Source organism: Magallana gigas, chromosome 8 (assembly GCF_963853765.1).
Source record: "Magallana gigas chromosome 8, xbMagGiga1.1, whole genome shotgun sequence".
Classification (NCBI taxonomy): domain Eukaryota; kingdom Metazoa; phylum Mollusca; class Bivalvia; order Ostreida; family Ostreidae; genus Magallana; species Magallana gigas.
Window position 1 is genome coordinate 27,809,159 of NC_088860.1, and position 12,550 is coordinate 27,821,708.

The following is a 12,550-nucleotide window of genomic DNA, read 5'->3' on the forward strand; positions in this document are numbered from 1 at the left end:
GACAAGAAAAAAAAATAAAGGAAATTACAACTTCTTGAAATCGTAAAAATTCTAATCCGCGGGGGAGGAAGGGGGCTAACGTACTATACTCTTAATCTTGTTAACTTCCTTCCTTTCCTTTCAATTTTAACGTGCTCCCACAAAAGTGAGGGGCCCCCGGGTAGGCAGGCTCCGTCTTTATTCACTTTTAATATGTAAATTTAAGAAAAATGATGCTGCGAGAAAAGTCGGGGGGGGGGGGGGGGGCAAAATTATACAATTATACAAAGCAGGTCTCATTGACAAATAATAACTATGTTTTAATTTGACTAAAGACTCTGCTGCTCAATGGTTCCAATATAGGATTTTACACAGAATTCTCCCAGTTAAAAATTATCTGAAAAAGATAAAAGCTATTGATAATGATGATTGCACACTATGTGGGAATTCTACTGAAACCATTGAGCATTAGTTGTTCCCATTCATTAGCTTAGTACTCACATAAATAGTACTACTTCAGAAAGAATCGGTTTCAGTATATCAAATGTTATTTTTTGAGATTGTTCTCTTCTAGACACGAACATGGTTGTGGATTTCCTTATTTTTTTATGAAAAAAAACTATTCATTTTTACTGTACTCAACAACACAAACGTCCATGTTTATCTGGTTTATTATGTTACTGTAAAGTCAAATATGAAATTGAAAAATGTTTATCTTATAAAAATTCTGAAATGAAAATATTTGACAAAAGATGGGACTTTGTGGAGAAATATTTTTCAAGCGTAGACTTGTATACTTTCTTTTCTATGCGCTGGTTGTATCAGCTATATTCCTCAAGCTATTTATAGTATATTCCTGTTGAGATTGTACGAGTGTGTGTATGAATGTCTATATGAAAACTTATAAATTGCAATTAAAAAAACATAACATTTAGGTAAACAACAATCTGTGAAGTTATAGTTGTACTATAAAGATTAGTTGACAAAGGTGGAATAAGTATATGTAGGCCTAATACGAATTCACATTTTTTTAGATAACTGGGGTGGATCAAGGGTTCAACATTTTAATTTATCGTTGCACTTGTACCAAAATATTTGTTCAATTAAATAATGAGTAGAAACAGTTGGAACCCAAAAGTAAAAAAAAATCTGCCCATGTTGTAAAAGAAATTGAGTTATGGCGGGAACCTAAAATTCTTTGGTCCAGGGTAGAAAATGAAAAACCGGCCATTATGGGTCGTTTGACGGATATGGTTGATAAATAGAGGATGAAAGTTTCAAATAAAAATATTTAAATGTTCCAGTGTCTTTGCCTGTGATAACACTACGTATCGATTTTGTACTATAAAACCCATAACTTCAAATGACGCCAAATTGAGGCGCCAGCGGAGTTTGCTTATTTATATTTTAATTATTTAATCGTTGCTTGCTTAAAACTATATAAATATAAGTAATAAGGAATCATTCTTTGAATATCATGAGGTGCTAATTTTTGTCGGGGCGTGATCAAATCTATCATAAAGCCCTTCCACTGATGATAATGAAAAACCAAATTCTGTGTGTTGTAGACCTTACATGGTAGCGCTATTCTTCACCTTCAAATAAGTAGGTCAATGACCTACTTTTTGAGTTAATGGCCATTGAATATTTTTTGAAAATTTAAGAAAAATCCATAAAAAATATACGCTATGATTGAGATTTTCTTAATTGTGAAAATAATACAAATTGCTTAATTCTTTGACAAATGAAATACAGTTTATGAATGGTAGTGACATTATATAGATACAAAGAATTAAGTTTTCATTCACAATTTTTTAGGGTATTCTAGTCCGAATTTCCTCTATCAGTTTTCAAATTACTACCCATTTTTGATTCAATATAACAAAAAACTGAATGATGATAATGATAAAATATTTATAGTATTAAACTAAGTATAATGACCTTTCTCTCCAGGCATAAAATGTATATGAGGTCAATGATCAAAGTTTTGAGAAATGGTGTCTTTTATCATTTTTAAGCATTTTTCAATATTTTTGTAGTGTATGCCATACGATTATCTAAACGAAAAAGCAAGATAAAACCAACAGAAAATATGCAAAAGTATGTTGACTAACAAATAAAATCTTAACTTTAAATATTATATTACTATCAAAAATATTTCAGTGCAAAACAAAATCTGAAAAATTTAATCCGAATTTCCTCTGCTTTGCTAAAAGTCAAACTTTGTCAGAGCCTAATTCCATATTTTAGTAAAAATATCGATTGTTATGTCAATAATAGTTCATTTCATAAATACTTTTTGTATTTAAAACAAGTTTTACTCATTAAATTGAACTTTTTAACAATCCGGATTTGAGAACTCAAACCCTGAGTAAACAACGTCCTTATTGAAAACATTAATTACAATAGAAAATCCGTTAAAAAGATATTATTCAAGTATGGGTGTCTAGTGACAGAATATACTTTAATATAAATGCTTTTAATAAATGGTCTTTGGAGCAAGTTCATCAAAAATGGAATAAATGGGAAATGTTTTAATTATAACAAAAACATGTACATGTATATGGATGTTAAGACAAAAATCAGTATGAATGGCTTGTCTTCCGAATTTTTTAGCTGTAATGTTGGAGTACGCCAAGGTGAAAATTGGTCGCCATTTTTATTTTCGTTATATATTAATGACTTAGAAAAGTTCTTGATAGATAAAAACATAATTGGGTTACATAGTGTTACCAAACCTATAGAGGATGAACTGTTAATGTATTTTAAAACTACATGTATGTATTTTTTTTATGTTGACGACACTGAAATTCTTGCTGAAACGCCTGATGATTTACAAAATGCTCTGAACGAGTTTTATTTATACTGTGAGCAATGGAAGTTAACGGTTAATATAAATAAGACAGAATATTGGTATTTTCTAAAGGTCCAATGATGGAAAGGGAATTTTACTTTAGAAATGAAATAATTTGAAAATGTGAAAGAGTTTAAATACCTTGGATTTTTTTTAACGTTCAGTGTCTTTCAGAAAAGCAAAAACACATCTATGTGAACAGGCACAGAAGGCTATGTATGGGATCATCAGGAAAATAAGGCAATTTAATTTACCTATCGATTGTCAGTTAGACCTTTTCGATAAAGTACATGTAGTAATGCCGGTATTATTATACGGATGCGAAGTAACATAGAAATTATAGAACGTATTCAATTGAAATTTTTGAAACAAATACTGAATTTAAAAAGCTGTACCTCATCATAAATGGTTTATGGAGAAACCGGAAAGGTTTCCGTTAACTGTTAATATATATACTAGAATGGTTTCATACTGGGCAAAATTGTTCACCGGGCAAGAAAATAAAATTGTTCATATACTTTACAAATACTTATTGATTCAATGTAATAATGACTTTTCTTAGAACCCATGGATTGATTGTATACATTCTATTTTTGATAAGTGTGGTTTTTCAAACATTTGGGATGAACAATGTACTGTAAATGCAAAGGCTTAAAGACCAGTTTGTGCAGAAATGGTTGGCTGATATTGGAAATTCTTCAAAAGGTCATATATATATAAAACTTTCAAATTTGGATATGAAAAATATTCGAGTATTCTACCATCAAAACTTCGAAAAATACTTGTTAAATTTCGTACGTTGAATCACCGACTTCCTGTAGAAACTGGTAGATGGTTAGGCATTCCCCTTATGAAATATGCTGCACAATAACAATCAAATAGCTGATAAAATGCACTTTATATTACAATGTAATGCTCTTTCATGTATTAGACAAAAATACTTAATTGGAACCTAGATTTTGTGAGAGACCAAACACTTTTAAATTTTGTGAATTATTGTCTACTTAAAAACTTGTTAAAAAAACCTCTGTTTATTTATACATGAAAGTTTTGAATCAGTCTGTCCTCCTTGAACATTTGTACTTTTTTCTAATATTTTTTCTCTAATTTGTACTGTACATGAACCTCTGAAACTATACCTACGTGTGTGTGGTGTGTGTGTGTGATGTACCGTCATGTCGACGGTTTGAGTGAAATAAATTGAATTGAATTGAATTAATATCTGTCGGACAGAAGAAAGTTGGTTCCACTTTTATCAAAATTTCATTCTTAAAGTTATAAACACATTACTATTTAACTTTGATTAGTCCAGAATATTTACTTTGCTCCAATAGATATTGGAATTCATTCACCTAGGTCGGGTCTCACTGTTACATCAACTTACATGTAATTCAAATGTTGACCAAAAAATATGTCTGCAATGTACTATGATTCAAGTAAAACCGTTTATTTCAAAGATTACATGTAATTAAGAGGCTTCAATTATTCAGAATATAATCCCCCTTTTTCTTGCTTTCTTGCGTAATGGTGATGTTCTATCGGGTTTTTTTTTGCCGAGCGATATATAATAATTTACTGCTGTTGTTCAAGGTAGGTGCATGCATACTATTTCACTCAAAAAGGGTTTTAGTTTTATGCCGATTTAAGGAACAATTTCAAGGTATGGCGGGCCACCTTTAATGCAAGTGAAGTTACAATTGTAGTACACATAAAAGATATTCAATGAGACAAAGATGGTTTGTTGTTTCAGTTTATATCACTGCTCTGTTTGTTGCATACGTCCCTAGACACTAGTGTACAACAATTAAAAACTTAAACACCCCTTCATTGTGGCCCGACCCTACCCCCGGGGGTCATGATTTTCACAACTTTGAATCTACACTACCTGAGGATGCTTCCACACAAGTGTCAGCTTTCCTGGCTTAATGGTTCTTGAGAAGAAGATTTTTGAAAATTTCTCAAAATTTTTCATTAATTTCTAATAATCTCCTCTTGAAAAAGGGTGTGGCCCTTAATTTTCACAACTTTGAGCCCTCTTTGCCTAAGGATAATTTGTGCCAAGTTTGGTTGAAATTGGCCCAGAAGTTCTTGAGAAGATGTTGAAAATGTGAAAAGTTTACAGACAGACGGACGACAGACAAAATGTGATAAAAAAAGCTCCCTTGAGCTTTCAGCTCAGGTGAGCTAAAAACTGATAAGATCAATCAATTATTTAAAGAAACAACAAACTTTTACAGATTTCACTATAATCAAAGTTCGGCTTACTAATATATATTTACATCTACGAAGTATTATTCCATCTTTTTCTAACGGAAACGTGTAGTTAATTCATAGCTCTATAGAAACAGCCAGACAGAAATCTACACGCCCTGTTTATCGATTAATCGAAATCTACAGCGGCTAAAACTGACAGGACTGAAATTGACACGACCTCTTATCGATTAGTCGAAACCTACAGCGACCTGAGAAAAATCACGGATTGCACGAAGTAATCACGATGATGTCAGACTCAAAGTCTCAGAGGAGACGATTTGGCTGGGTTTTTTTTTTTAGCTTACTTACTTATAATGTATATAAACAATAATTTGGTGAATTTTACTTACTTTTCATAATCAAATTATTAATTAACTAAAAGAATGACGCGGGTTATGTATTTTTTCTGCAATGTCGCTACCTTTATATCCCGAATGAATCACCAAAGAAAGCATTTTATTGTTTAAATAAACTGAATTCTAAAACTATAATCAATTAAAAAATAAATCCTCTGATTGTGAAGCCCATAGGGCTACTCAGAAGATCTCATCGCGTAACAACTAAGTTCATTTTTAACATTGCTGTTAATTACTTATATTTACGTTTGGAAAGGGTAAACCGTTCAGAATTATTGAAATAACCGAGTTTTTAATGTTTACAATAAGAAAATCGCACGCGGTAATTATTGTGAAGTCATTAAAAAGTTCACACAGAATTGAACGTTTCCGCTATTCTACAGGTCATATAAGGAAGCATAATTGCAAACGTAAATATTTCACATTACAACGTCTGAATTCTATAAACGAGAGGAAAACACTTGGTATTGCAGATGCATTTATTGTTCAGTATCAAAATTGCACTTTTGTTTCTAAGCTTGACAAATGATTACACTCTCTCCACGAGACTCAGTATAATACTGTTCACTCTCCAACTGAAAACGACGAAAACATAAAATGGCTAACACAAGATACACAATTGGTGCCGTTGCTAGGCAACTGTCATTGGCAAAATAAATGATAAATAATATTACAGTTACTGGTATACAATTCGAAGATTGATTGATGGTGATGTTTGTTTCAGATATATTTACCAAAATACTTTAAATGAATATGCTTCTAAAACAGAATTTAATAAAAAACGATTTTTTTTTTAACTTGGTAGTATAATTTCTTTTTTGTTGGTCTAAAACACTTTGATATGGTCTTTAGACACCTTATTTGACAAACGTACTTTGATAACAATGAAAAATCAAGAACAACAAATTTGGATTTCATAAATGAACTTCACCATTGCAATTCAAAACAGAGAAAGAAAATTTTACAAACGAAAAAGAAAATAAATATTGCCACATTTCCAAACAAATTACATTTTTATATAACACATGATTATTGTTCAACAGGTAGGAAGTACAACACACCTGTACAGCTCACCTGTATAATCCAACTGTACAGCGGAGTAACCTGTCAACTTACACAAACTATTATCACAGAATGGAAGTGATTTTTATATCATTAAAAGTTAAAAATAGGTATTCTTTCGTGACATTTTACATCAGCCACAATTAAAAATCAGACAATGACTAGAATGAGGTGTTCCTTACTTAAAACTACACATAAAAGACTAATCGTCTACATCTTAAGGCAAGAGTGTGTATTTCTACTCCACTATTTGTAAGTCTTTGTCTCGGGGCACTGTTACAATAAATGGGCCAAATCTTTGACCATTTGGGTTCACTCATTTTGGTCATATTAACTTTTACAGACCAAGATAATAAACATATTACTGTTTTTCACCTTGTCTTTTTTTTTATTAGTTTAATTAGTATGAATTATATTACACCTATTTCACCTATTATTTTCCTGATATACCCTCCCTAAAAAACCCTCATAAATAATGGCATACTGGAAATTAACAATGGATATTTTTAAATAAGGCTTACACATCAGTATCAAAGTTACTGAGAGAAAAAAAGTGTGGATGAGGTTATGTCCCTTTGCTCTTGCCCAGGTGGTTTTAGGTTATCCATCTACACATACTGTGGAATCATTCAATTTCGTGGTGGCTCAATTTTCGTGGAATTCATGGTACCCTCATGGTACTCATGGTACTCATCCCCAAATTTACATCCTCCACGAATTAATAGATTAGTGTTATAAAACCATATGTCCTTATGTTTGTATAAAAGAATACACGAAAGTATGTCCCTGTAAAAGTTAACCAATCCAAGAAAATTGGCCCCCACGAATTATAATGATTTCACAATACAGGGGTTTTACACGGTGACAAATAACTTAGCACTTTTTTGAGTATTCTGTATTGTATCATGTAAATGACATACATTCCAATATATAAAAGTGTTAACATGAGAGGGCAGGAAAACGTCATCTTCTTTGATTGTGGAATGAAGAGATAAACTCATTGCATTTTGAAAAGAAAATATTCAATGTACAGTTTATATAGCTGCACATTTCAGATCTATGCAAAATTTCTGACATCTTAAAATCCATAGACTCATTTCTACAGCTCATTATAGTGAATTTTGCCATGGTTAGAGCTCAGTTGGTGACAATTGCCATGGTACAGCTCAAGAAAGGGGCATTTTTTTGCCATGATAACAACTCATATAGGTAGAATGTTGCAAAGTTATCCATAGCTGTAGTCTTACTGGTGTATTTCTTCACAAAATACCCTGAGAAATTAAAATATCTCCATGGCAGTTAGTATTCTTCACCAATTGGCTAATCCTGGTTTGTTGAGAGTCATAAAGTAAATCTGGCAGCTTGACCCTGACCGCATCGACGAGAAAAAGACCTGAAAATGACAAAATGATGAATACATATATCATACACAATTAAATATCTCTTTACATAAAATAATAGGGAATAACAACCCCCCCCCCAGCTGTTGATTTATAAATCGGTTCAAGGGTATAAACAAAAGGATTTCCCCAAAAGCACAGTCTTGACAACCAAGGCAACTGTTTGTATGGAACCCTGTGATTTGTTCCAATTCTGTGCGAATCCTCATTCAAGAAGATATACTGTTCATGGATCAAACACTTACTTTGTCATTTCTCTCGCAGAGGAACTTGAGTTTCTGTGCTTTTTTGTGCATGAACACTCCATCCAAGTGCCCGGTTTCTGCAGCACGGATCTCAATAGCTTTGTTTCCCCAGCCCATTATCTGTCCAGTGCTTATGTATGCTGAAAAAACCATCCAAATCTTACAGCTTTATCACATGGCAAATTCAAATGTGACATATGTTTGTATCACTAAAATACTACAAGTATATATCTAACAATATTACACCAGAAGGACTTTAGAACAAATTGATCAACACAAATAATTCCAAAAACCTATAATATTCTCCAAATAAAGACTCCAAGCTTTAATTCAAGTGACACATACCCACAGATGTCGGCATTTCTCCCCACTGTAGAACAACATTCTTGGTGACACGACCACTGGAGTTTACGTAAACTCCCTCATCTACAACAGATTGACAAAAGTTTATTACTTACAGTCTAAAACATGACAGACAGAAAAAGAAAGGGACAGAAATGTGACCGATCAGACTCATTAAAAGTAAACATACAGATGTACTTACTATCATAGCAGCAAAGGAGCTCCATTCCATTGGTGTCTGGTAATATGACAATGGTATGTGGCAAGATGGTGCCTTGCGTCTAAAACAAGATCAAAGAGTTACTGGTAAACATTTTGACACAACACTAAAGCTACCTGTAAATTTCAACTCAGCACTATCAATCTCTCTGTGTAATAATTTATGTTTTCAAATCAAATCAGTGTTCTTTTTCTGAAACTACGGGTACAAATTCTAATTTCCACTTCTTTTATTTATGTGGCTTTTTTTAATATATAAAAATTACATATTGCAAAATGCTAAAAAATACAAGGAGTAATGCACAAACTGCAAAGATCATGACTTAACGCAATATCATTAAAGTCTGCAATTAAGCTGAAATATACTACTTTAATCATACACATATTTACTGGCTATGAGGACGACTTTTATTTGTTCCCCAACACAGCAACTTTTATACATTAATAGTTGCTGTCGACGGGAACAGTACACTTGCTATCATTCGAATAGCCGGTAAATAGGTATTTTATTATACCGAAGAAAACTTTATTTGTCAGCAATGCAGATTTTCTTTATGGCCAACAAATTAGAGCTATCAGACTTTGAATTTTACGTACCAACTCTGATTACACCAGAGGTGTTCAAAGTTTAAAAACGAGAGAAATCGAATGCTGCAATGACAATTTACGACAGACAGACAGCTTGGAAACTATTTCACATTTAGATACAACAGCATGTTAATTCATTGTAATTTTACATTATCTAATCCATGATTAGAGCTCTTTGAGTAATATTCTAGTGAAATTAGCTAATCAAAAACTAAATAAAACACTGCTATTCTGTATTTTGCATAATTTGAGTGAAATTTGATATGCATAATAACTACCGGTATGTGATATGTTAGATTTCCAGGAATCTCTAAAAGTGAAGGAAATCTGTTGAGAGATCAAAATTTAATTTCAATATAGGTTTTCTGGAAATGAGAGAAAAAACCCCAAGGATAAATGGAACACACAGGAAATCTGAGATCAGGAAGCTATCTGATAAGCAGACCGTGATTTCCTAACACTCCATTAATTCACAGTACTAACACTTCCCACTCAAAAAGTTACTCATTTATTTCACATTAAATTAGGATGCTAGACATCATTGTTTTTAAAATAAAATCTGCCTTGTTACTGCTTATTTGATTTAGGGAAATTTAATCATTTGAAGGGGATTCATAGGACAATAAGTATGTTGACATTATGCCGAAAAGGGCATACCTCCCTAAATAAGTTATCAATCGAAATATCCTGCAGAAATGCATGCTCATACATTCAAACTTTTTAGTTTAAAAGTGACAAAATTCACTCAAAATAAAAGAATTGTAATTTCTTAAACATATTCACATCTTAAAGATTATGTCTGTGTAAATTCGAAAGTTCCATGGAATTCTAATTACCGCGGTAGTTAACATGTAACAAGAAAGTGTCAATTCCAATTTACTACTTGGCAATATTTCTGCTACAGAAGGCTTCATAAACTGGTTTTCACACATCCAATCCCACATCCCAATCTGTATACCAACTCTAGATGTACAAGGTACACACTTAACATGTATTTGCAACTGCCATAAACTTCTAATTATTGGATGACACAAATAAAAAACCCTTTTGTACAATTACTCATTTATCAAAATAATGACCCTTTGTACTTACATGGGTAGGAATGTAAAGGTCATAGGCCAACATTTCATCTACATCAATACCATGGAAACCATGACGGGAACCATACAGAACCTTCAACCTTTGACCTTCTTCCACTGTTAGGTCAACTATCAGTGGTTTGTGGACTAGATCGGTGAAAGACTGAAGAAAAATGTTAAACAATTATATTTTAATCTAACTAAACTGATTACATATTTGACAGGATACAAAGCATTTGAAGATTCCTCAAATTGTCCAAGAGGAAAAAAGATAAAATCTTTTGAGCTGCTGGATATGCGATAGAAATTTTTAAAATGGTGACCTACCTTGAAGGCCATAAACTTATGGTAGGGTTTCGGGGCCCATGCATATATCTCTATGCTCTCCTGTAGGGCTATGACAAGGAACTTTATCTTTTCATATTTCACTGAAATATCAGAGTGTTTTAATCAAGGACACATTCTGGTTTTCATCATTTGAAACTATTAATTTTTTTTTAACATTTTGGTCTAATGAGGTAGAAATATAAAATTTACAAAATTGAAAAAAAAAATTGAATTCTTTTCTTGCATTTAGCCCACATCTTTCTTCCAGAATGAATATGATTTCAATTACCTATTTTGAAGTGAACACAGCCCTCCAGCTCTCCCACATTTACCCAGCCATTTCTTCTATCATTCTGGAAAAAAAGAACAAGTACTGCAAAATATTACAGTTGAATGGAGACATTGAAAGGTAAACCTCCAAACCCTTATTAAGAGGAGCTTGTGTTGTGCTGGAATAGAGAAATCCCTCACCTGGTCCTTCTTAAAGATTTTGTTGTTCAGCCATGACAAATAGTAGACTCGGATTTTGTTTTTCTTGCCGGAGATTGTGACCAAGATGTTCTGTCCCTCTAGAACCTCCATCTGTTGAAATCTCCGGCGTGAGATCAATGTGTAAACTACAGCAAAAATTGTCAAGGTTACATAAACATGCAAAGTTAAAACAATGTAAAATCATTCATTACAATTTGTAAATCGTTTGCTGCTTCTGTAATCTGGTTTTTAAGACTTTATTTTGTCCTCTGAATAAATTTTAGCATGAACTGATTATCAAAATTATGTTAAACTTCATAACTCAGACAACTTGCATATCCACCTGTTCATTGTAATACAAAAATGAACTGTATTTAATAAACATGTGAAGTTCTGACAATGACAAAATTTATAATTTTTTCAGAAATGCATCTAATTTACTAAACTTGGATCAAGTCTATTTGCGACCAACCTTTTCCTTGTCCACTTCTGTCTAAAAGCATTAAGCCGTTCTCTGTTCCAATGAGTAAATTGACTCCTTGAAAAAAATGCATTATATCATTATTAGGTACTCTTTTTCATTAATATACATTTCTTAGAACCACCATTTCATAATGTTGACATTTTGAGTGAAATTGAGCACAATCTTTAAGTCTTCTTTCAAAATTTTCATTAAATTTAATAATTCCATCTTCATCTTCTAAACATCAAAATCTTTCACAACTACTATTTGTGTCATTTGTGTATATACCCCATAATGCAGCACATAAAATGTCTGAAGAGAACTTTTTTTTGTATTTGCGGATTTCTGGAGTGTCGCTCAAAGCCTCCAACATTGGTTGGGAAGGTGCTACATTGACGTTGATCTGGGAACCGCGCCTAGATGACTGTGATGTGAGTGTGGAACCCTCAGAGGCTCCAAACCCAAAGGCAGAGAAAGACTTGGGGTGGTGTCTCAATACTCCTCCCTCTGAGCTACTAACTGCCTGCCGATACTAAAAATACAACATGTTTCCAATATGAAAAAAGCAGTACACCATTATTCATTAATAACTCAGTGATTAAAGAGATAATGGAGAATTTATGAAACCATCAAAGGCTTTTAACTAAATATTAAAATTATCAAAGATTAAGGATGTGTTACAGTTTAACTGTATCAATTTTCACTTTCTCTTTCTATTTTTCTTCTAATATAAACTCTAATTACTTTAATGATATTGTTTTCATTAAAGTCATAAACACGAACTCGTTACACCTGATTACTACGATATACTACTAACTTTATAACTGAAAGGGCTTAAAATTCAAATCCCTCTTGTTTATAAATAAAAAATGCAAATTATCTTCTCAGCTTAAGTTAGTACAGAGTGATGTC

At 32.4% G+C, this 12,550-nt stretch overlaps 1 protein-coding gene across 7 annotated transcripts in view; it reads right to left on the reverse strand.

Annotated features, from left to right (window-relative positions):
- Positions 1-7,068: 7,068 nt before the first annotated feature.
- Positions 7,069-12,550, reverse strand: part of LOC105317077 (mitogen-activated protein kinase kinase kinase kinase 4) — a 68,507-nt gene continuing 63,025 nt past the window's right edge. For all 7 annotated transcript variants that reach the window (XM_034471623.2, XM_034471620.2, XM_034471622.2 and 4 more), the window contains 10 exons: positions 11,927-12,170; positions 11,648-11,713; positions 11,176-11,321; positions 10,994-11,057; positions 10,705-10,805; positions 10,391-10,540; positions 8,694-8,772; positions 8,495-8,575; positions 8,150-8,289; positions 7,069-7,897 (listed from right to left, as the gene is read on the reverse strand). In XM_034471623.2, coding sequence (XP_034327514.2) covers positions 7,814-7,897; positions 8,150-8,289; positions 8,495-8,575; positions 8,694-8,772; positions 10,391-10,540; positions 10,705-10,805; positions 10,994-11,057; positions 11,176-11,321; positions 11,648-11,713; positions 11,927-12,170 — 1,155 coding nt within the window. In that variant the 3' untranslated portion in view covers positions 7,069-7,813. The remainder of the gene's footprint in view (positions 7,898-8,149; positions 8,290-8,494; positions 8,576-8,693; positions 8,773-10,390; positions 10,541-10,704; positions 10,806-10,993; positions 11,058-11,175; positions 11,322-11,647; positions 11,714-11,926; positions 12,171-12,550) is intronic.